Source organism: Petaurus breviceps, unplaced genomic scaffold (assembly GCF_028583685.1).
Source record: "Petaurus breviceps papuanus isolate PSGF00001 unplaced genomic scaffold, PetGlider_PUasm1.0 173, whole genome shotgun sequence".
Taxonomy (NCBI): Eukaryota; Metazoa; Chordata; class Mammalia; order Diprotodontia; family Petauridae; genus Petaurus; species Petaurus breviceps.
Window position 1 is genome coordinate 36,698,386 of NW_027185759.1, and position 25,891 is coordinate 36,724,276.

At 38.9% G+C, this 25,891-nt stretch overlaps 1 protein-coding gene across 10 annotated transcripts in view; it reads left to right on the forward strand.

Moving 5' to 3' along the window:
- Window positions 1–25,891, forward strand: part of NAALADL2 (N-acetylated alpha-linked acidic dipeptidase like 2) — a 1,484,638-nt gene that overhangs the window by 1,276,486 nt on the left and 182,261 nt on the right. For all 10 annotated transcript variants that reach the window (XM_069083604.1, XM_069083606.1, XM_069083602.1 and 7 more), the window contains one exon: window positions 17,847–17,942. In XM_069083604.1, the coding sequence (XP_068939705.1) occupies window positions 17,847–17,942 (96 nt within the window). The remainder of the gene's footprint in view (window positions 1–17,846; window positions 17,943–25,891) is intronic.

Genomic DNA, 25,891 nt, shown 5'->3' on the forward strand with positions numbered 1-25,891 from the left:
CCTTAATCTGGGAATTCCGGAACCTGGCTATAATATTCCTAGGAGTTTTCTTTTTGGGATCTTTTTCAGGAGGTGATCAGTGGATTCTCTCAACCTCTATTTGTCCTCCAGTTCTAAAACATCAGGACAGTTATCTCCTTCCTGGAGGATGTTTTCTAGGTTCTTACTTTGGTCATGGCTTTCAGGTAGTCCAATAATTTTTAAATTATCTCTCCTGGATCTATTTTCCAGGCCAGTGGTTTTTCCCATGAGATATTTCACATTGCCTTCTATTCTTTCATTTGTTTGGATCTGTTTAACAGCATCTTGATTTCTCATAAAGTCATTAGCTTCCATTTTCTCCAATCTAATTCTGAAGCAATGATTCTCCTTATTGAGCTTTTGAGGTTCTTTTTCCATCTGGCAAATTTGACTTTTTAAGGCATTCTTCTCCTCATTGCCTTTTAGAGCCTCCTTTGCCATTTGAGCCAGTCTGTTTTTTAAGGTATTATTTTCCTCAGTCAGGCTGCTGACTCTCATTTCATAATTTTCTTGCATCATTCTTATTTCTCTTCCCAATTTTTCCTCCACCTCTCTTATCTGCTTCTTAAGGTCCTCTATGGCCTGTAACCAGCTTGTATTTTCCTTTGAAGTTTTTGGTGCAGGAGTTCTGACTTCACTGTTTTCCTCCTGTTCCATGCCTTGCTCCTTGTCCACAAAATAGGTGTGTAATGTTGGAATCTTTTTTCTGCTTTGTTTCTTTTGCCTGATCATTTTGCCACTCAATTACTTGACTTTTGGGCTTTTTGCCACAGTAGGACTCTGCCACCAGATAGGGGAGCTTTCGTCCCAAATGCTGGGGTTTTCTCAGCTGCCAGAGGCATTAGATGGGTGCCCTCTCTGAGGTCTCACACTCTCTGGCAAGGTGGATACACACCCCAGGACCTCCACCCTAGACTGCAATCCAGATCCAAGCAGGTTAAAGCATGAACGATTACCCCTCAGACTGGTGCTTGCTCCCCCTACACTCTGCAGGCCAGGAGCTAAAGCTGTCATGTGGCGCTGGCTGGCTGTGCCGGCATCTCAGCAGCTTCTCTCCCCGGGGGGCAAAAGCCACGCACTCCCACTTACTGGTCCCACAGTCCAGACTGCACTGGCCTCTCACCTTGTCCTTCGCATCTATGTGTTGATAAATCTGAAAACTGCCACAGCTGCTGCTGATCTGGAGTCCCTCTGGCCATGGCTGATCAGGCCCGCCCTGGGGCTAATGCTTCGGTGTGGGGCTGGGCTCAGCTCCCAGAGCGCTGTGCTGGATTCCTGCCAGCCTGTCAGGCTGTCCTCAGTGGGAGGTTAGCTTCTCTGTGTCATTTTGTGGCTTCTGCAGCTCCAAAGTTTGTTTAGAGTCCCCTTTTTACATGGATTGGAGAGGGTAGAAGCTGGAGCAGCGGGAAGGTCGTGCTTCTACTCCGCCATCTTGGCTCTGCCCTCCCAAACTGTCTTATTTAGACCCCCTTCTGAACAAAACATACCCAATTTGAAGCTCAGTGTCAAAACAGTAGTCTTGCCCTTGGTCACAGTTCCAGTAGACAGCTAATGTCCGCAGCCTCTCTTAGCTAGAAGACTCTGAAGGTTCATCCTTCATTCCCTCAATAATTCCCTGATTATTCTCTTGTGGGTTCTAGCCCTGCAATCATGCTTCAGGGTTTAAGCAATAGAGTTGTAGGCTTAAAGGCAGTCTATACTTTTTGTCTTAATATCCAGCTGCAGGCTCCAGCCCTTGTCCCAAATAGGAAACTAAGATCCCAGTCTGGAACCATAGCAGCATGGCATCAGGCTTACCCACTGTTCCATGCTCCTTGCCCCATACATAGTTACAGGTCCCAGCCCTGTTACTAGAGGCTCTGCATAGGCCTTCCTGGCTGAATGACTTCCTCAGTACTTACAGGACTCAGTCTATCCTTGCTAACCTGGACTGGAAACAGGAACCACTATTGTTTCATCTCAGAGTTCCCAGTCACCACTTCATTTTGTGAACCTGCTTGTTCCTTGTTGGAGTACTGATAGGAGACAGCTGGATTCTCCAACTCACTCCTACATCATTTTTGCTGGTCTCCAAACCCAGGCATTTCATAATAAAGATCCCTGTTAAGGTAGAGGTTGAATTAGACATCTGCTGATATCCCTTCCAACTCTGTTATATTCTGACTTTGTAGGACACATGGTTTAATACATAGGTGAATATTGTAAGGGTTAGGGACTTCAAATCAAAATAGGGCTTTAGGTTGAGTCTATCCCAATCTCCTGTCATGGCAATGAACATGAGCTTGGACAGACTTCAGGAAATAGCGGAACATAGAAGGGTCCAGTGTACTCTGGTCCATGGTGTCATAAAAAGTCAGACTGAGTAGGTAAACAACAATATCCCAAACTCTTCATTTATCAAAGAGTCCCAGAAACATTAAATGGTTAAAATCTTGACCCCTGATTTTTACCCAAGTCTACTCATTGTTGATTCTAGTTTCCTACAGATTAGCTTGGTTTGCTAGAATGAAAATGTATTGGCAACATTCCGTTTTTTTGTGAACAAAACCAGATTACCTGGACATAAATGTATTCCTTTTTCATGTGGTTCAGGAGAAAGATAGTGATTGAGCTAAATATTTTCCACAGCTGATTACATTTCTTCAAAAACAAAAATTGTTCATTCTTTTATCCTAAATCAGTTATATCTGGTCCACTAAAAATATGAATTTGAGCATCTGCATTTGTTTATTTCATAATGTATAATTTATTACAACTAATCAATCCATCTGCAAAATGAGTCATGTGGCCAGGGCTTGATTTAAAATAAATTGAAGAGGGTAAATCCATTAGAGATACAACGTGCATGTGTGTATGCGTGTGTGTGACAGATACACGTACACACACATGCTCTTGCATACACACCCTCTGACTGCAGTGCAGACAAAAGAAGGGATTTTGTTCTGTTTTCCTTTTTATCTCCCTTCCCAATATGTCTTCTTCCTTCATGCTAAGACAGGCTTTGGCAGCTTCCTTGAATGCAGATGAGACAATACTTTAGCAGTATTATAACAAGGACTGAGGGCCATAAAGCTGGTGCAAACTCAGTCCCCTTCTCTGCTGACACACATTTTCTCCAGAGGATTCTTTGCACCTTCTGCTCTCTTTCCTGCTACTATCACCATAGAAAGGGGCTACATAGAACTGAGGGGATTGTTTGTTTTTATTTATACCATATGTTGCCATGGTGATAATGGACTACAATATCATTCACCCTTGTTGGTCCAATCTTCCTTTTGATAGAAAATCCTCTACTTCTAGACCATTGGCTAGGGTGACAATAATGATAGCTGGCATATAGTGATTTATTTTTTTCATAGACTGGACCTGGGATTTCATCCATGGAGGAAACTCTTGGAATGGAAACAAGTGTCACAGGGAATAGAGAGGTCATATGGCATGATCTGCGTTTAAGGAAAATCACTTTGACAGCAATGTGTTGTCAAAATGGGGAGAGACTTGAGGCAGGGAGCTCAATTATTAGAGTATTGTAATAGTCCAGGTGAGAAGTGATAAGAACCAGAGCTCTTTTGTTGAGAGAGGGAGACTCATGGAATAGATTTTACAGAGGTAGAAACATGAGACTCAGCAAGTAATTGGATGAATGGGATGAGGGAAAGTGAGAAATGGAAGATAATGTCAAGATAACAAGCTTGGGAGACTGGAAGTGTGGTGATATGGGGGTTTTGATCATCCTAGGGAATTTGGGCACAGGGGAAGATTTAAAGTCACAACTTGAGCTCTTTATCGGTTGAGCTTGAGATGTCTCCAAGACATCCAATTTAAAATGCCCAAGATGCCCAAGAAGTCATAGAGGACTGAAACTCAGGGAAGAATATATAGCTCTAAGAGCCATAGGCATAGAGATGTTTGTTAAACTCACAGGAGGCAATGAGGTACCGGGAGGGCAGAGGAAGAAGAGGAACAAGGGCAAAACTTGTGGAACACCCTAATTAAGGGGCATGATAGAAATTATGAACCAGCAAAGGAGACTGAGAAGTTGTCAGACTTCAGAAAATACCCAGTCAGTTATCCATATATTAGCGATTCTACCTTCTTCTCTCTGTCACCCCTGTCCTCCTCTGGCCTTTCACACAACCACCACACTAGGTTCTTATTCCCTCTTGCCTGAAATATTGTTGAAGCCTCCCAGGTCATCTCCTTGCCTCAATTTTATTCCCTCCGCAGTTCATCTTCCTAACAGATAGAAAATGGATATTGCTAAAGTGCCGGTCTATCTGTGTCACTCCTCTGCTCAAGAAGTTTCCATACCTTTCTACTGACTCTAGAATAAAATAATTAAGTTATTTTATTTGGCGAAGAAAGTTCTTCAAACTCTGACCCTAGACTTGCCTCTCCCAGATTTATTGTACGTTATTCTACTTCATGAGTTCCATGGCCTGGCCATACTGACCTACTTGACTGCTGTTCCTCATACATGATGTTCCATCTCCTATTAAACCCACCCGCTGAAATTTTTCTTTTTAAAGTAAGAATAAGGATTAGAAACCCCGAGTATGTGAGCAAAGTCACCTGAAATAGTATCTCAGGCTCTCTAGTCCATGCCATATCTATGGTCCCCCATCTTCATACAGGAAAGAAGAAAGCTCAGTTTTCCAGGCTGGAAATGTCTTATAAACCTTCAAGTTCCATGGAAATATGGGTTGATATCATGATTATTAATGAAGAGTGCCATAAGAACTAAAGTAAGGTTTATTACCGTCCTGGGTTAGGTATTGTTCTTTTTTGTACCTGGACCATCCAACACCTATTACTGCAGATTATCATAGCTCACTGAAAGACATGCACTTTGGTGTTTACTCTGACTGGATTTTATTTGCAACTCTGTTCAGTGATTGAGGACATTATTGCCAGAGAATGGGAGAAATGTCTGTTTTATTCTCCCCCCCCCCAAGCTTCCTTTTGATGATCTCCTTAGCCCTTCTTAGAATACTTTTTGTCTCCTTTGAGAAGCTCATTCTGTACTACAAACATCTATACCAGGGAGAATTGTGTTTTCTTAGTACTCATTTCATGAGCAATAAGCAAGCATTATTCAAAACAGTCTATGCACCAGACACTGTGCTAAAACTGAGTTACTAAGACAAAAGAAAAATAGCCCCTGCCCTCAAGGAACTTACATTCTAATGAAGAGGTCTACCTGTACACAATAAATACTAGATAGCCTGGGGAGTTCAGTAGTAGCTAAGGGTGGGTTCAGGAAAGATTTCGTGTAGAAGGGTGTACCTGATCTGAGTCCTGAAGGAAGAAGCAGCCCGTTGGGAAGGCAGTACATTCCAGATGTGGGGCATGATCATTGGAGATGAGTGATGGAACAGCCTGTATGAAGAAGAACAAGAAACCCAATCTGGCTAGGAGTAGGGATGGTATTATCCTTTGTGGTGAAAATGGTAGCATTCAGCACGATGCTTGGTACATGAGCGCTTAACAAATGCTTATCCATTGATTGACTGACTGTGCAATGGATAGACTGAATTTTACTGCACTTGCAATCCATCCTTCTATTTGAGCCCCACCAGCACTCTGAGAGCCAGGGACTATGAATATTTTATCCTCCATTTTAGACATAGAGAAACCTCAGGAGATTTAGAGAGGTTCACTGTCTGATACAAAGACATGCAACTCCTAAGTGTCAGATGTGAGGTTTGAATTCAAGTCTTTCCCAACTCTAAGTTTAGGTACAGTAATTCAAGAGATTAGTATTCAAAGATATAGGTCAGAGAGTTAACAAAAGCAGAGATACTAATGAGCAGAAAACACTGAAGGTAGGATGATCTTAGGACAGACTATATACACACACACACACAAGCGTATGTGTATGCATGAATATGCATAGACACACTGTATATAAATATATTACACATATCACATAATGTTATTACATATATTACATATGTATTACATATAATTACATATATCAATGTAATGAACATTATGTATTTTATATCAGTTTATATATTGCATATTACATATATACTACTTATGTTTACATATGTGTACATTTGTAAGATTCTATGTATGTGTGAATATATTTGTATATATAATGTTCTCTGTCACCTTATTTAGTTGCTGTTCTGTATAAGGACCCAAGATTGGGTGCAACTCAATTGTATTGGACCCAAGATGTTATTGAAACCAAAGGAAGGTATCTTACTAGAATAGTTGGGTCAGTCATCTAAGCATTGGACTGATCTCAGGATCCTAAGCTTACTAGTTTGAGTTATGGAAGTTTAAGCATTGAAAGGTGAGGTTTATTTGATCACTTCAAACAGGAAGAGCAAATCATATCATCTTTAGCTCAAAGGTCTTGAAGTAGATTCCCCAGGAATCTAGTAGGGGACTGTCAAGGACTAGAACCAAAGAGCTGATATAGACTACACTGCTGAAGCCTATAGACAAAAGAGTTAGGGAAGACCATTGGCTATAGTTGGTCTGAAGTTAGAAGACCTAAGCTGCCTTGTAAACTAGAGCAGCTCAGGCCTACTTATTCAGCTGCAACCTTTCTGGTCAGCTCTTCTGGATTTAATAGGTGCTTTGTTTGGTTTTCTCTGATCAGATTTACATTAAATAATATTCTCGGACATCAGTAGCTTTTTTTCCAGATAGAGGGGCTGGGGTGGAATCCTAATACTTCCCAAGAGCAGAGAAAAAGGAATCAGAGCGCCATCCTCTTTGTTGCCGAAGTAATCATTTAAGAGTTGGGCCATGGTAATAGGGATCCTTATACCTACAGGTACACCTTGATCTTCATTACTCTGAAGGCAGAAGTTAATTCTGTCTTAGAGTTGCTACACAGGCCTATGGCTAGTTAGTTTTGAGAATCTCATCCAACATGTCCAGTAGTATATTTAAGAGCCATTGACTTCATTGAGATTGTTTAGTGACAAGACAGCATGATGTGATTCTGACTTTAAAATCCAGATGTAAAGTATTTGTAATGATGAAAAATTTAAAAAGGAAAAACAAATTTTGTTTGACCTAACCATCCATACAAGAAGTACCATTTGGATGAAGAATGACTGTTGACTATCATATGGACAGCCTGTAGAGTTTGCCTATCAATATGTATATCTTGAGCCAATAGTAAAAAGGGCAAAAAGGTGGGCACAGAAGGAAAAAGAATAAACTAGATTACTTTCAGGAAATTTCTTAACTTTATGTAATCAGCCCAAATTTCTCCCTCAAACCAAAAGTCTTTTTTTAGACTTGATATTCTGTTGATGGTAGTATATGCCCATGGATAAGTCACTGAAGATTTAAGATAAAAATCATGACAAATATATAATATATTTAAAAGTAGAAAATGCATCAGAAACAGTTCTAATCTTTAGTTTTAAAAATAGAAAGTAAAATAGTTTTCTTTTTCTTTTACAATTTCAATCCTCCTTCAGTTGATTCATAAATCAATTGATTGCCACCTGGAGACCGAAGGGATGAAAGGAATTGGATACCAATTAAAAAGAAAAAGGAGGCAATTTGTTTTAAGATCGAAAGTTTAATGTTCAATCGAAGTTTAATCAGAAGTGAACCATTGTCTGAAAAATAAAACATCAAGGTCTTTATCATTTCATGGTCATTCCAGGGTTCCAGAGGACAATTAAGATAACTGGTGATTTTGGAATGAAAATAAAGGAAGGATGTAATTGGAACACAAATGAAGATGTGTTTGGCCCCTGTATGCATTTGTTCAAATCAATACATGAAGAGACATTTGTTCTCCAGATACTTGGAGAGTTCTTTGAAGTCAAACTTAGTACACTAGAGAAACAATTCTGAAAAATAAGAGAGAGTAAAAATCAAACCTGTTTTAGTGTGGCATAGTAGAGAATGTACCATATTTGTAGTCAAAGGACCTGGGTTTGAATTCTCTCTCTGCCATTTACTAGCTGTATAACCTTAATCTTAACCTCATCTGTAAAATTTTCTACCTCTGAGATCCCCTTCTGCTCTAAATCTGTGATTTAAATTCTAAGATCATGAGGTGGGCCGAGAGAGAGAGGGGTCTACCATAATGATTCTTTGCTTTAATATATTTTTATTCATTTCACAACATTTTTGCCTGGTGAAATATTGTGTGGATTTGCCTTCATAAATCACTATAAAAAAGAATGAAAAAAAAATGATCAAGACTGAAAATTGAAGGAAAACAATGGTTGTTTTTAGTATTTCCCAGTAATCCTTCTCACTGTTTTTCAACAAATATTTATTAAGCCCCTACTATATGTCAAAGTAACCTAGGTGACTCAGTGAATAGATACCCAGGCGTGGAGTCAGGAAGACCTGAGTTCTGATCTGATCTGAGACACTTACTAGCTGTATGACCCTGGGCAAGTCACTTAAACCTGTTTGCCTCAGTTTCCTCCTCAGTAAAATGAGCTGGAGAAGGACATGTCAAACCACTCCAGTACCTTGCCAATGGACAGTATGGTCCATTGATAGCTGGGCATGACTGAATAATAACAACAACAACTCTATGCCAGGTGCTGTTCTAGGTGCTGGAGAGGGATGAAGTAACATTACCATATCTGGCATGCAATTTAAGTCCATTTAACAAATCTTCATTAAATGTCTGCCCTGTACCAGGCACTATGCTAGGTATTGGGCATGCAACGGCAAAATTAAAAATTGCCCATCTTTAAATTGTTGAAGAGGACCAGTAGCCTCAGGGGGGTGATTTCTTGATTTACCCATGAATTGGATTTAAGTGAGGTTGTCTTCAAGTAATTTACATTTTTCTGGGAGATGGAAGTATACAGGGGACTAGAGAAATTGATGGATCTTATTGTCCTTAGGGATAAGAAAAAAAAAAAAACTCTTTTGGTCATGGAACTGTAACCCTACAAATGCAAAATCATTTACATATTGCTATGTGTTTTCTGCACATGGGAAGAGGTTGCCAGGAGCAATTTGGAGGAGAAAGTTAAGTGTTTGAAGGTTCCAGTTTTGTATTCTACAGCCTGCTATACCACCTCTGTCATTGACTTTGAGGTAGGACCAAGATATCAATAAAATGAACCACCATTTTGCAGAGTGGCTAATATTCTAGGATTTGTTTTCTCCCCTGTTTTTAAAAGCAGCAGCATGTGGTTATCAGGTGAAAGCTTTGAAGGGAATCTCCATTATGCTCCTAGTTACAAGGCCACTGAAGGCCTCGAACACCCCCACCAGGAGCTGAATAAGGCATTTGTTCCTTTCTTGACCTCATGTTTAGACTCTCCTGCCCTCACTCCTGGATCTCTCATTGCTTTCACAGTTGATTAAATGCAACCCTGAGAAAAGCATTGAGTGCAGGTCAGAGCTATGATGTTCTTCAGAAAACTTTCCTGAGGCAAAAACACCCTGAAATGGGACAAATGCAATTGCTAAATTTACTCAAAGCCTTCCCATGAGGACCCTGTTTTGCCAAAGGCCCCATCTTTTGGAATTTGTGCTGCTCATTTTGGAGAGAATTTCTTTTATGTTAATCTTCCCCAAAGAATGGGCAAAGTCAATTAATCATGCTTCATCCCCCTACTGATTTGTCCAAGTCCCAAGTTACCAGCAGTTCTGGACCTACAACAAGACATAAAAATCGCATTTTAGGGGTCAGAGACAAGGGACTAAACAGAGAGAGACGAAAGGTTTTAAATCTATATTCATAAACATGATTCCAGGCCTTGTGGTTTATTAAAATATCAAGCATCTAGGTTTGCACATTTTCCTCAGTGTTTTCCAAGGAGAAGCTCTAAGTCTACTCATTATCAACTAATTTGATTAAACTGGATGAGCTCTAGGGTTCTTCCCCATTCTAGATCTGATGGTTAATTGCCTACAAGAATCTGATCTTTCACAAAGCACTTTGTCACAAATCCTTGTAGGACCTAGAGCTGAAAGGTCTTAAGTTTAAATCCTGACTTATTATTTATTTCCTTTGTGACCTTGGGCACGGCAATTGACCTCTCTCTGCCTGAGTTTCTTCATTAACAATAATATTAGCTAGAATGTATAGAGTGTTTTAAAGTTTGTGAAATACTTTACATGTTAATCCCTGTGATCCTCGAAACACTGTGAAGTAGGCACTATTATTATCCCTATTTTTAACTAAGACAGATAGCATTTAAGTGACTTATAGGGTCACTCAGCTAGGAAGTATCTGAGGCAAAATTTGAATTCAGGACTTCCTGATTGCCAAGTCCTGTACTTTTTTCACTGTTCTACCTAGCTAACTCTATATAAAGTGAGGGTATAGAACTATATGATCTTTAAGGTCCTTCAGCTCTGTACTTATTGAGCATTGTTTTGCAGATGAGGAAACTGAGGCTGACAGGTAAAGTGTTTTTACATAATTTCTTTAACTCTAACATGTGGGAGACAAAAGTACTTAGCTCCCAGGGATGTTGAAAAAATCAAATAAGGTAACATTTATGAAGCACTTTAAAAATCTTAAACTTTACAAAGTCATATATAAGGGCTAGCTTTCATTATCATCATCAGCTCAATAATAATAATAATGATAATAATAATAAGGCAGAGAGAGGATTCAAGCCTAGAACTTTCCATTCTAAAGTCAGTGTTCTTTCCAATGTGTCACTTTTAATGTTTCCTATCAGGAACTGTGGTTTGGTAAGAACATTTTGCTGCTTTACTTTTAGGAAGTGGATCATAGGTTTAGAATTAGAAGGGTCCCTATCTTGTCTTATTTACTTCTTTTTGAAATGAGGAAACTTGGGGCGGCTAGGTGGTGCAGTGAGTAAAGCACTGGCCCCGGAGTCAGGAGGTCCTGAGTTCGGTTCCGGCCTCAGACACTTAACACCCTCACAAAAAAATTAGCCATGTAACCTTGGGCAAGTTACTTAACCCCAACTGCCCTCCAAAAAAAATGAGGAAACTGAGACCCATGGTAAATAAATGACTTGCCAAAAGTCACACAGATCCAACATTTTGAATACAGTTCACTGAATCCAAATCTACTACCCTTAAGTTTCCTATGTAAATAATGTGTTTTGTAAACTCTTTTAAAAATCCCTGCTATATTTCTCTCCTTATTTATTGTGAATTAGTGGAAGACACTGGGCATGGGAAGAAGCTTCCTTAAATTTTAGGCAGGATCTTGGGGTACCTTTAGCTTCCCTCGAGCCTCACATAGGGTTACTGGGCCACTGACATTCCAAAGGTTTAACAAACTCGTCAATAGTGTGGGCAAAATGAGTTATCTTATGGAACAGAACAAGTTTGTTTGTTTGTTTTGTGGAAACTTGGAAAACTCCAATGAAGTTTTTCAATCATCCCTTTTGAAATCAACGAGTTGTTTGAATTAACTTGTTTAGTCATTACCAATAATAAATTATAAGATGGAATTCTATAAGGCAGAGAGATGGTATTTGCCCATAATAGCACTTCTCTTCCCTGGACTACAGCTAGCCTTGTAACCACTAGAGACTGAAGAGAATTGAGCAAAAAGCAACAGGAATTGTCGGCTGTTGTGCCACCAATTCAACAAGTTACTTCATTCTATATAATATCTAGAAATGAAATTAGGATAATGATAAATATAAAACTGGTTTTTGTGAAAAACTTTCCATATATTACCTCATCTGACCCTCACAACCACCCTGGGAAAGTAAGAAGTGGTTATAGAACCACTTCCACATGAGGCTCAGAGAGGGTTAATTGACTTTCCTGGGGTCACATAGAAAGTAAACAGCAGAAGTATAACTCATACTTGACTACTAGTCCAGCATTCTGTAACACCATAATTATTTCAAAGAGCTGAGTTTTTGATAGCATTTTACAGAGTACAACAGGCCTTTACAGGCATTATCTCACTTGACCCTCAACAAACCTGTGAGTTAGGTACTGTTAGTATTATTTCCATTTTGCAGGTGAGGAAAATGAGACTCAGTGAGGTTAAGTGACATATTCAAAGCCACCCAGCTAGTAAACAACAGAGCTGGAGTTGAAACCAGGGTCTTGTCTACAGATTTGGTGTTCTTTCCTTGCCATCATTATCTCTTCTGAGGAAGAATGTTTTAGGAGAAGTCTGAGGGATTTCATGGATAATCTGGGTAGTAGAGTGGACTTGGAGAGAGGAAGACCTGAGTTCTCATACTAACTCTGTGACCCTTGCCAAGTGACATAATCTCTTTCTGCCTCAGTTCCTCAGCTATCAAATGAGGATAATAAAAACACCTCCCTTGAACTGAGGATCAAATTTATTAGGACATGGAAAATGCTTTGCAAGTCTTAAAAAGGGTTATATGAATGGTAACTATGCTGCTGCTGCTGAATAAGTCAATCAACAGGTAGTATATATTAAATACCTATCCTGAACTCTTTGATAGGCGGAGAACAATGAAATAGTCAAAGAAGTTACATTCTGTCGAGAAAGAATAGGGACAATATAGTCTAATAGGAAGAATGGCAAAGTGGGAATCAGAAGACCTCTACCTGCTAACTAGTCAGGTAACCCATTCCTTCTCTGAGACTTGCTTTCCTTGAAAGTAAGAAAGTAGTGAGACTTGAAGTAGATATTCCCAAAGTCCCTGCTAATTCTAAATGCATGATGTCCAATCAATATGAGCAGTAGCACTGCCTTCAATCTGTTCAACAAAGAGAAAACCATGTATCATTTCTGGGCTCTAAAAATGACATGCAAAAAAAAACTATAGTATTGGGAAAAAAATAGGTTCAAAGCACTCCTTTTCTTTCCTGTACACAAAGGTCTACCTTTCTACCAACAATACCCAGCCTCCAGTTGCCCTTGCTCTGGTTATAGTTGGGGAGGGTCTGTTTCCAGGGTCATGGTCCTAATTAACTTGCTCCATTCCACGAGGGACTGTGCTGTTGCTGTCATCCCTAACTTTGGACATTTCCATTTCAAATATGGAATTTGAGGATGGATGGGCATTCTCTTCTCCAGATGAAGTAAGGAGGGGTGAGAGTGAGTGAGCACAGAGGGTTTGAGCTACAGTTTTCCTTTGTCTTGGCTGGGAGTTTCTTACTAGTTTTCAAAGTGTTCAAGAGGAGCAGGCATGGTACACTAACTGTTGGGAAGGAATTGTCTGTGATACAGCAAAGGCATGAGTAAGAAGGTTTAAATCTCAGGATTGGAGCTAAATAGACTTTTTATGAACAAAATAATGAGTTTCATTTTGAAAAATTGGTGTGATGGTGAGCTAAAGTTTAATTGAAAGACTGATCTATATTGATCCAGATTGCAGAGATTGAAACATGCATGGTCAGTTATTGGGGTTTTTTTGTTCTTTCCAAAATTTTCTCTCGTCCTCATCCCTCTCCCAATGATTTGTTTATACCTGGTTAATGACCTTATGGCCACAACCTATGACTGGGAATTAGCAGCCTTGCTCCTGCCAAAATGAGATGATGGGCTTTATCAAGTCACTTCCAGTTAAATAAACACAGAAAAATGGAGACTATGAAATTGTTCTTGAACTGAATTGTGAGTGTAGGAATTATGACTTTAATATTCTTACCTGGAGTTTTGGTAGAAATGTATTTTCTGTTGTATTTTAGAGAAACATTTGGGGGGGGCAGTCAGGGAGTAGAGTGGGTAGGACAGAACCTGTGATTTCACTGATATAGGGAGTTCCCAGCTAGGAAACTGCATCTACCAATGAAGATGGGCAAGGGCTATGCTTTGCTAGAGTTGTTGAGTCATTTCAGTCATATCCAACTCTTTGCAACCCCATTTAGGGTTTTCTTGGCAAAGATATTGGAGTAGTTTGCCATTTTCTTTTCCAGTCCATTTTACATAGGCGGAAACTGAGGTAAACAGGGTTAAATGACTTGCCTAGGGTCATACAAATAGTGAGTCTGAGGCCATATTTGAACTCAGGTCTTCCTGACTCTATACCTGGCACTCTATCCACTGTGCCACCTAGCTGTTCTGACTGCTCTGCTACTTGTCTACTTAGAGAATTGCCAGAACACTGAGAGGTTAAGGGATTTAACCTGGGTCACAGAGATAACATGTCAGGTCTTCCTGACTCTGAAGTCAGTTCTCTAGCCACTACACCATGCTTTCTCTCTTAGAATCTGTAAGATACTCTGTTAAATGCCAATGTTATTGTTATCCCCCCCCACCATCATCATCACTGCTTCAGAATCAAGAGGTCTATATGGGCATTCCTGTTAGCTACCTGGGTTAAAATGCAGCCTCTGACACATAACTGTCATGACACTTAACTAGCCTGAGACTCGTTTTCATCATTTGAAAAATGAAAGATTGTGTCACTGACCTCTGTGGAGCCTTACAGTGATAAATCTGAGATCCAACAGCCTTTGTCAAGGCATTGGAGTTCTGTGGACCTCAGTTTATTTGTAGATGATAACCTAACAGTCTATGAGTCTTTGTTCTGATTTCTAATTGATGGAGAGAAGCAAGGAAATTTGGCACCTATCCATCCTTCAACTCCCATGACAGGCTCACTGTGCATTCACCCACTCAAGAAAACAGGTGCAAACCACTGAGATAGGTAAATACCATGATTAAAATGGGAAACACCCATGGAACAGCCCACATGTATTGACATTTCAGTAGATTCCAAAGGAGCGCATTTATAAGAGGAGTAGATCGGGAAATGGAAAGGAGAGCACAGAGCTCCACCCTGAAAACACCACATTGCGGATGGTTACTAAAGAGTCTCAATCAAGGCAGAAAAAGGTCTAGTGTATGGACATGCTCCCCCTTCCAACATCCATCATGCCCAGATTTCCACAGAAAACCAGCAAAGTGAGAATCAGCAGTAATTTTCTGGCCCATGAGTAGAGCATTCACTAGAATGCACGAAGCAGCTGTTCAGAACATAACTCAGTCACCTTGTCTACCTCTTCACCAGCTAGATGTAAGGAAAAGAGCTAATAGGAAATCAGGAAACCTAGCGTCAAGTTCCAGGTGGACCAGCAGCCAGCTGTGTGACCTTGGAGATGAAAAACAACAATGGTAATTCATATCTACGAAGTACATTTTAGGTTTATAAGAGATGTTCTTTAAAACAGGCTAATGATCCAGGCAGAGGAGCTATATGACCTTAAGGAAAACATAAACTTTCTGAGCCATGGTTTTCTCACCTGTTTTTGAGGAAATTGAATTGTAGAATGGATGTGATCAAGGAAAAGAATAGAATTAACTGTACTATTTATAAAAATAATTAATTCCCATTGATTTTTCATAAGGTAAAATTTTATTGTTACCTATTATTTTTATGTAATTTATGTCCTGCAGGGTCTTTACCCCATCCTTCCCAGGGATCTGTCTCTTATGACAAAAAACAAGGGTTCCGTGAAAGTAACCAACAAATGAAAAAAAAAGCAGTGTTCATTGACATGGGCCCCCTCGCCCTTGCAGAACTGGGGATGTACATTCTTATGTCTCCTCTTTGAGGTGCAGCTCAGTCTTCCATAAATTCAATTACATTCCATTATGATTTTTGCTTATACTTTTTCTCTATTTACTGTGTTGATTTAACAACAAAGCACATTGTTAGAGTTATTTATTTTTAAAATGCTTGTTGATTGATTGATGGATTAAGATTAGACCCCTTAGTAAGTATTGGAGGTGGACCCGGACCAAGGTCCTTCCTGACAGAGACCAGGACTAGAGCACTAAGCTCCCTCGTCACTCTGTACGCTCACAGGACACAAATAGCAGGATGATCAAAGTTAATAGCACCAAAATGACTTAGATAAGCAAGTAAATGAAAGAGTCAGCAATGTCAGAGCTTTGCAAAAGAAGCCAAGGTGATGCTGCAACCAGCATGTTCCCAGAAGGATGACAGCTGAAGGTGAGGAAATAACCCTTCCATCGTATTCAGCAAACCCTTCAGGATTGGGCCAGGTTTTGATTTTTGCATTTTGAAAACTTAAGTAAATTTAAGGGAAGTTTAAGCAAACTATAGGGGAAGATGTCTAGATGTACATGCATACATACATATACATATATGTGATATGTACCCATATATAACAAATATATATAGCATTGACTCTTTTTTTAGAAGATGAAGAGAGGGATTAGTCTTAGACTTGGGATTTCCTTAGTACAGGGAACCTCTGAGTGATGAAACTAATGGAATTGGTAGAATAGTCTTAGATGCCTAGAACACTGAGAGGATCAGTGGTTTTTCTAGAGTCACATAGCCAGTATATGTCAGATGTGAGATTTTAACCCACATCTTCTTGGCTTTGAGGCCTGGTTTTTATCCATTATGACATCAGACAGATCCTGGATCTGTCATTTCTCTGTAGGAACCTGGGTTAGGCTCTTTGAGCCTCAGTTTCTGAGTCAGTCAGGGTAGAAGTATTGAGCTAGACTTCTTCAGAAGTCCTTTTTAAATCTGGACGTCCATGATCCTATTGTTGATGGTTAAGAAGAATGATGGCAATTTTACAAATTTATTTATTTCAATTTAATAAGTAATTACCTACACTGTGTTTAGTGCTAGGCATATAGAGGGAAAAAAAGTAAAAACAGTCCCTGCCTTCGAAGACGTTCCATTCTACTGGCTTCTATAGGGCCTTGAGTTTACAAATCATTTTCACTTAAATTTACTCCTAGCCATCTTGTGGCAAGAAATAGAGCAGGTGCTATTTTGTCCAATGACATGAGTAAGATCTTCATGAAAGGTCAAATAGCTGGCTGGGGATAGAGTAAGGATTATATGCTATGTTCATTTTTTAAAGTTTTTTTCCTTATTTTTTCTGAGAACAAACTTTTAAAAGCATCTAATTCAGTTAATTGTTGCATTAAAATGCTACCACTTAAAAAAATGAAGCTCATCTATTTACTAAAAGAGACTAGCAAATCTTGACTCTTCCAGGAACTAGCTGTATGTGTGACCTTGGACATATCAATCTCTCAGCTCATGTTATCATCTATAAAGTAAGGGGATTAAATAAGACCTCTAAGTATTCCCCCAACTCTAATGGTATATGATCTCTACTGAGAAAAATGGTTCCTTAAAAAAGCAATCATTGTTGTTTACCGTTCAATAATAATAATTCCCTGGATTGCTGAGAGTTGCAATCTATAGCTCTGAAGTTTTCTTCTTTTTTTTTTAAGTTTTTCTTCTTCAGTCCATAGGGATGCTTTGATTCTTGGTCCATCTCATTAAGCCAAAAAATAATTTATTTGTTGTCTCACTAATCCTTTTTTTTCCAACTTGATATTCATGGGTGATCTACTGTACTATAGTTCCTTTGGGTAACAATATATCAACTCATTTGCTGACCCAGGATAAAAATAAAATCCACTAAATTTCTTTTCACTTCTTGTATCAAGTTTATGTTGACAATATCTAGAATTTAATGTAATATTTTCCTTCACTTGGGTATTTTGTAGCCAGTCACCATTTTTATACCAGGCCTATTGTACTATTCTTGGGTTAAGACCTAATACATTGTAGATTGAGGAGACACGTGGGGACTTGTCTATTGTCTTTGTACCAAAGGTAGCAGACATTACATTCGCATCTTTGCTTGGATAAAGGGGAACTGTCAAGAATGATTGCCTCTGGCCAAGAAAAAGGTGTGTCAAACCTACATCTTGGCCAACAAGTTACTGTAATAGCATCAAGAATTCTACAAAAGGGATATTTATTTTGAAGATAATTTTTAAAGAGTTAATTAGATCAGTAAAATGAAGTTCTAAAATCAGCAAAAAAAGTCTTAAAATATGTGAGTTCTTTTGAAACTTTAAAGGAAATCCAATATATACTTGAAGAACAAAATCAATAAAGAGTCTTAAAGGCTTCTCTTCTGATTTGTCACAGGGTCCGAGCTTTCTCTCCGAGGCCCTTTTTCCTGTACAGGCTGCAGAAATTGAAGAATTGGATCCTTTCTTCAACCTTCATGAAACCATTGCAAAGGTAAGGGTGAGGAAAGATGGTTAATTAATTATCCAGGCCATTTTTAACCTTCATTTTGTTTTGTGATAGTTATGGTGTTTAGGAATGGCAAAGCGTATTTTTATGTCATTTGTTTGACCCTTCTGGATGGAAATATTCTCTGAAAGATAAACTTATTTCTCCAAAGAAAATCACATGTAATCCAAAAATACACTCTTAGGTTCAAAAGAGAGTGATATGCCCTCTACTACAAATTCTTCTTTTTGTAGGGGGGGAACTGAGATAGAGGTGGGGAAAATGACTTGTCCAAGACCATATAGCCCATCAGTATTAATTATCTTACCTCTTTGTATCTCAAATATCTTGAATTATTGGCCTTTGCCTCTTCGTCCTGAAGGCTGTTTGACTAATTGGCAAAATTTTAAATAAACCTTCCCTTTTATTGCTGCAGCTATTTCATATACTGCTACAATGAAGATATGTTAGAGACCTCTCATATTTATAGGGCTCCAACATTTTATTTTGTACATAAAAATATATTTTACTGATACTTTTTCGTCTTTATATCAATCATTTTCCACCTTTCTCCAGAATGAACTCTCTCTTGTGATAAGAAAACAAAACAAAACAGTCCTCCTGTGGCCCTGTCCATCCCTTTTGTCTTTTGACCCTTTCCTTGGTAGGAGGAGGCCCTCTAAGTAAGCTATTTGAACCCAAATAGTGATTTGGGTTCAAAGGCAGTGAACTTTATTCACCTTGCCTTGCTCCTGAGGGTTTATTGGATTGTTTCTTTCTTCTGTTGCTGAATTTTCTTCCTCTAGTAGGAGTTTTGTTTTGTTTAAAAGGTCCAAATTTATCTTTTTGATGTGATGCATAGAACCCAAAGAAAGTAACAAATGAGGTTCTGTGTAGATGTCAAAAAGGTATAATTCATCACTGCAGCAGTGACAATGGGCAGGTAGAGTACAAAGCTGCTGAAGGACAACACAAGCTGCGTCTATTTGGAAAGGGTTATTTTCATTCTCTCCACCTACATTTTCTTGCCAAAGAGTTCCTTCCTGTCATCATAGAATCTAACCCAGGTGATTTATTAGAGATAACTAAACAAGTACTAATTGGAATACCAGCCCCCAGACCCTGTCACCCATGATTAAAACAGGTGGAATTATGGGTAGTGAATTTAGGAAGGAAAGGGATTGAGACTCCAAAGAGGATCTGTCAAAGTAACTCACCTTTGCTTAGCCTGGAGAAGACTTGGGAGTGAGGAGTGGGAGGGTATAATGGTAATGGGAATTTAAAGATCTTCCCTGCCCCATAATAAGCCTAAGGGAATTTGAAGACCTTCCCTGCTTTGAAAATATACTCTGCCCCCCTAATAAGCTAATTGTAATCACATGTAGCTATGGTGGGAGGAGTTTGCTGAAGGGTAGAGCAGAGCCCACAGGAAGCTGGGAGTCAGAGTAGCTAGACACAGTTGGGAGGAGAAGATACATTCAAGGGAAACAGGCTTGAGAGCAAAAGTTGGTATGTGGAAAGGTTAAAGGATGCTATGACTCTGTGCTGTTGTGGCTTATTAACTTCTTTGTTACTATGATGGAATCAGCTTACTGGTTTTGATATTTGGTTTTCTGTTGTCTGAATAAATTTTTTGCTTCTGTCTTATATATGGAGAGTCTGTAATATTTTGTCATTGAGCACCATGCTGGTATATTTACAGTGACTGTTGGCTCTGTGAATATTGCATTGGCACTGTACAGAGGGGTAAGAGACCTGTCTTCAGGTATTTAACCAGCTGTCAAGTCCATGAGGGACTAGACTTATTTTGCTTGGCCCTGGATGGCAAAAGCAGAAACAGTCAGTGGAAGTTGTTGAGAGGTAGATTTTGACTCACTAGAAGAAAAACTTTCTAATAATTAGAGCTGGTAGAATGTTCGTTGAGCTGCCTTGAGAGAGGCTTCTCCCTTCCTAAGGGGTCTTTAAATCAAAGCTAGATGTTCCCTTTTTCACATTCTGGGGCCTACCTATCTTTCCAGATTAAGCTTACATTCATCCTTTTAATTAATTAAGATAATTGAGAACCATTTATAGTTTGGGGTTAGAAGAAGGCTGTGATCAGAGCTATGCTCTTAGAAAATTAATCTGGCTATAAATAAAAACTGAATTTGTAATATTTCTTCTCTAGAACTCAAAAAACTTCCATGAACACACATACACAATTACTGCATGTTAATATGTAGAGTGAGATAAAAGCTAATTTATACAAAGATGGTATTGGAAACCAGTGAAAAGCCTCATTCTATTCAAAATCTCCCTCCATGATGTCACTTTATTTCTATTTCATTCATTTTTTTTAGAGAAAAGAAAACTTTATATTATTCTTTTTAAGGGGTTGTCAGCAGGTATGTTCATCATTGCAGTTGTCAATATTATCATCATTGTTTGCCCCATTGTACATCCTGAGGATGTAAAGTAAGTAGTAAGTAGACTGAAGAATCGAAAGAACAAAGAAAATCATTGTCAATATCCTAGTCTCTGGTCTCTTACTTTTAGCCAGTATTCTTTCTACCATAAAATTAGTCAGTCAGACAAAGAGTTCACATTTATTAAGAGTCTGACATCTACCAGGCACAGTGCTGAGCACTGAGGATACAAAGCAAAGAAAAAGATGGTCCCTGCCCTCAAAGAGCCCAAGAGGCAAACAAATGTATACAAACTCTACGCAAGATAAGTAGGAAACAATTAGCAAAAAGGAGGTGTTAGGATTAAGGGAAAATAGAAGAGGCTTCCTGTAGAAGGTATGATTTTAGCTGGGATTTAAAGGAAACTAGGTTATGAAGTGGGCAGAGATGAAGAGGGAAAGAGTTCCAGGTGGGGAATAACCAAAGAAAATTCCCAGAGCCAAGAGGTGTCGTGTCTTATTTGTAGAACATCGAGGACCTCAGTGTCACTGGTTTTAGGAGTATTTGGGGAAATATATAAATTGTAAAAAGAATGAAAAGCAGAAGGCATGGGGTTATGAAAGACTTCAGATAGCAAACAGAGGATTTTGTATTTCATTCCAGTGGTAATAGGGAGCCACTGGAGTTTGTTAAGGGAGGTGAGGAAGGGTGACCTGATTGGACCAGCATTTTAGGAAAATCGCTTTAATGACTGAATGAAGGATGGATTGGATTGAGAAGAGATTTATGGCAGGTAGACCCACTAGTAGGATGTTGCAATAGTCCAAGAATAAGATAACAGGGGCCTGTACCTGGGTGGTAGCAGAATCAAAGAGAAGAGGGCATATATAAAATACATTGCAAAGGTGAAATCAGCAGACCTTGGCAACAGATTAGATATGGGAGTTGGGGAGTGAGAAAAAGTGAAGAGTTGAGGATGACATCTAGGTTGTGAGACTGGGGTACTGGAAGAATGATACTACCCTCTATGTTAGTAAAGAAGTTTGGAGGGAGGGAGAATGGGGGGAGGGAGAAGAAGATAATAGATTTAGTTTTGGATACATTGATTTTAAGATGTCTACTAGACATCCAGTTTGAGATGTCCAATAGGCTATTGGAGATGTGAGACTGGAGATCAGCAGACACATTAAGACCGGATAAATAGATTTAAGAATTATCCAGCTAGAGATAGTAATTAAATCCACTGGGGACAATATGATCACCAAGGGAAGTTGTACGAGGGAAAAGAGATTAGGGCCCATTGCAAAGCCTTGTGGGACACTCAATGATAGTGGGGAAGACTTGGTTGATGATCTAGCAAAGGAAACAGAGGAGTACTCAGATGCGTTGGAGAAGAACCAGGAGAGAGAAGCCAAAGGCTGTGGAGAGTCCAAGAAGAATGAGGACTTAGAAAAGACCACTGGATTTGGCAATTGAGTGATTATTGGTAGCTCACTTCCCTTCCTTTGTTTCTGCATATTTTAATTCATCTAGAGTTCAGAATATTGTGAATTCATGGCTTTATATTGCACAATGAGAGTCTTTGGTAATGAAAAGCATTTAAACCTTTAAAATATTATAACATTTCCATTAACCTTAGCTGTTATACTGAATGCAAAGGAGCTCTTGCTGTATAAAGTGCTATCACTTAAATTTCCCCTAGAGTAGACTTGGGGGTGGAATGGAGAGGATACTATTCATCTTCAAGTACTGAAAGACTTAGCGCACAGAAGGAGGATTGAGTTTGTTCAGCTTGGCCCAGAGGGAAGAAAACCGGCATCAGTGGGTGGGAACTGCAGAGGCAAGCTTAGCATTGATTCAAAGAACTCCCTAACACTCAGAACATCCCAGAATGGAAGGAGGTGGCTCACAAGTCCACTCCTCCCCATTCTCCCTCCCCACAACTGGATTTCTTCAAGGTAACTCTCGATGCTCACTGGGGATGTTATTGGGGAGTATTCTCTTGCAGGTATGGGTTGAACTCAAAGGTCCCTTCCAAATCTGATGTTCTGTAACCTTCATCTCTGACACTCAAAATTTCATATGGATTATCTATAATTATGTACAAGGCTGAATTCCATTTAAAATGTTCCACTTATGAATGATCCATGAAAGTAAAATCTTCTACCAGATTTTTACCTTTACAAAGTTTACTGTTAAAACTTAGTTTGGCTTGCTAGATGTTCTGCCATTGAAAAAACTTCAGTGATTTGTCATTGTTTAAAATTTGCATTTATTTATAAAAGTAAAACAGATTGAAATACACAGTATTGTGATATTTCCTGTGATGCCACTCCATCCTCTAGCTTTGAAAAACACCACCTAGATGCCCCTCTGAACTGTGTTTTTGAATGAAATGAAGGACTGATTTCACAAGGCAGAAGTGTGAAGCTGGTGCTTCCACACCCCACATTGAGATTATGTAAAGGTGGAGGAAGGAATGTTGTATACAACTCTGATCAGCCTGAATGATTGAAATGGAGGGTGGTTAAAGAAAAACCTCATGAAATAAGAATCTGGATCTACTGCCTTATGGAGTTGGAAAAAAGGAAAGAGACCAAATAGCTATCTTTTCTTCCATTTTCTGGGTTTCAAAGACCAATTATATTCATGAGGCTGATAGAATTTCTGGTGCACTTCTTTACTGCATGCCCAGGAAACTGAGATAAAATTGACAATGTGAATGAATAGATTTGATTTTGCTCAATATGGCTTTGCAACTGAGATCAATGGAGAATTTGTTCATACATCTCTAGTAAAACAAATTTAATAAAATTGCTAATGCAGAACCTGTGGTTTTATATATATATATATATTCGTATATGTATATATACATATATGTCAGAGCACAATATCTAATGTAGAACAGGTGTTTGATAAATGCTTGTTGAATGAAAACAGTGAATTGATGAATGTTTTAATCTGCCCTACAACTGTTCTCCTGGTCCCTTCTCTAATTTAAACCCTCATGAATTCTTTTCTCTCTATGTTATTAGCTTCCTACCTATACTCCCTTATCTTATAATGTCACGGCCTATATATATATATATATATATATGTATATATATATATATATAAAATTTGTTCAGTCATTCAGTAATGTCTGACTCTGTGGAAAATAGCACATCAATATTGTCCATGGGATTTTCTTGGCAAAGATATTGGAGTAATTTACTATTTACTTCTCCAGTGTATTAAGGCAAACAGATATTAAGTGACTTGCTTAGGGTCACACAGCTAGTTAGTGGCTGAGGTCAAATTTGAACTCAGATCTTCCTGATTCCAGGCCCAGCACTCTATCCAGTAACCCACCTAACTGCCTCCAATAAATGTATGTGCATATATTCATATATGCAGAGGCATATATATATATATATATAAAATCATTAACAGATACAAGTAGGTATGAATATTTATATCAATATCTAATACATATAAATGCACAATCCCTTAACCTCTGGACACACTTTGGGCCTGCATTTTAGAGGGCATTTCCTCCCTTGGGAATTCTCTATACCAGTGAAATCACAACATCCCTATCCCTCTGAATGTGTAATCACACATATGCATATGTGTGTATGTGTGCATACATATATATATATATATATAAATATATTGATGCAGATTTCTAGCTTTAGTTTTTATTCTTAAGGCGCTCTGAGATCTTTGTTCCTTTGCTACACCAAATTATTGTTACCAGATATAGGATATCTGCATTGGAAGCTGCCCTGCATGTTTTCGTGATGTGCTACACTAGCAAAAACAAATAAACACAGATTATGAACGCTCAAATTCTTGTTTATAATAATGAATGTTAGTTGAAGCTATTCAAGGGAGATGATGGGCTATGAAAACACACCCCTTGGTATTTTTAGTGGGGGAGGGGTAACTAGGGTTTTTTTCTTCTTTTCACATATGTGTAATTAAACTCAAAGACTTCCTTTCCTGAAATTACGGATCTTACCAAGTATACATATTTTTCTTGCCTAGAGAGGATGGGCTTATTGTATACCACTAATATTATCATTTCTAAAGATATGCCTTCTACTGTTAGTTCCTTTGTAGTGCTTATGAGCCCTTTATTACTCAAAGTGAGACTGTCAAGCAAGGATTCCTTTTCAAACAGAAGTTAAAAATTGAAATGATCTTTACCCAATTTTGACAGAATATTACAAAAATGTTATTTCTGCAAACAAAGATAGTCACGAATAAGAGAATGAATTGCGTAGGCATATACCGCTGTATAGCTACTCAAACCAAGGGAAAGATATTTACTCATGTTTGTAAAAATGGGGAACACTAGAAATGTCACTGAGTGGACAGCCCTGTGATCACTGTCTCTATTGGACAATCCTATAAAGCAAAGATCAAGCTTCTGCAATTCAACAACAGTGACAAAAAGAACATTTATCAAGCACATATTTATGTGAAGGGCTCTGTGATTGGCTCTAGAAATAGAAAGATGAAATAAAATAATCCCTGACTTCTAGGAGTTTCCATTCTACTTACAGCATGTTCACAAGCAAACAAATACAGTGTGTATGCAAAGAAATACAAAGTAATTTCAAAAGAGAAAGGGCTAGTAACTATGGAGATCCAGAAAGACCACATTTATGAGACAAGATCCAAGAGTGGGTGTGGGGGAGGTGGGTAGAGGCAATCTGGATTAAGTGACTTCCCCAGGGTCACACAGTTAGTAAGTGTCTGAGGCTGGATTTTAACTCTGGTCTTCCTTACTCCAAAATTGGTACTCTATGCACTGCACCACCTAGTTGCCCCTCTGACCTGTGTTTTCGAATGAAGTAAAGGACTGATTCCACAAGGCAGAATTGTGCAGCTGGTGCTTCCCCACCCCACAGTGAGACTATGCAAAGGCAGAGACTGTTCAAAGGCAGGTCATCCTGATGATTGAAATGGAGGATGCTTAAAGAAAAACCCCAGGAAATAAGAAGGGAAAGGTCGGTGAGAATCAGATTACAGAGGGCTTGAAATGCAAGGCTGAAGCTCCTGTAGCCAATAACCCAGTCAACAAACATTTATTAATGAGGTTCTTGCAGGTGCCAGGCACTGAACGAAGTACTGGGGCTATAAAGAAAAGCAAAAAGAGCCCTGCCCTCACAAAACTCACATTCTATTAGGGGACAAAACATCTTCAAAACCGACGCAACTATGCTGTGATAAACATGTATGCGTTTCCACACATATGTGTATACACATAAACATTATATGTACATTCACAAATACATACATAGAAAAATAGGAGGTGATTTTAGCAATTACATATAAAATCTGATACTTTATGGTTTATAAAGTGTTTCCTCTCAACAAGCCTCTGAATGAGGAATATAAAAAGCATGATCTATAAAGGTAAAGATTTGCTTAAGGGGGCGGCCAGGTGGCTCAGCGAGTAAGAGCACCGGCTCCAGTGTCGGGATGACCTGGGGATCGAATCCCGGGCTCAGACACTCAGCACCACACCCAGAAATAACTGGCCGTGTAACCTTGAGCAAGTTACTTAACCCCGATTGCTTA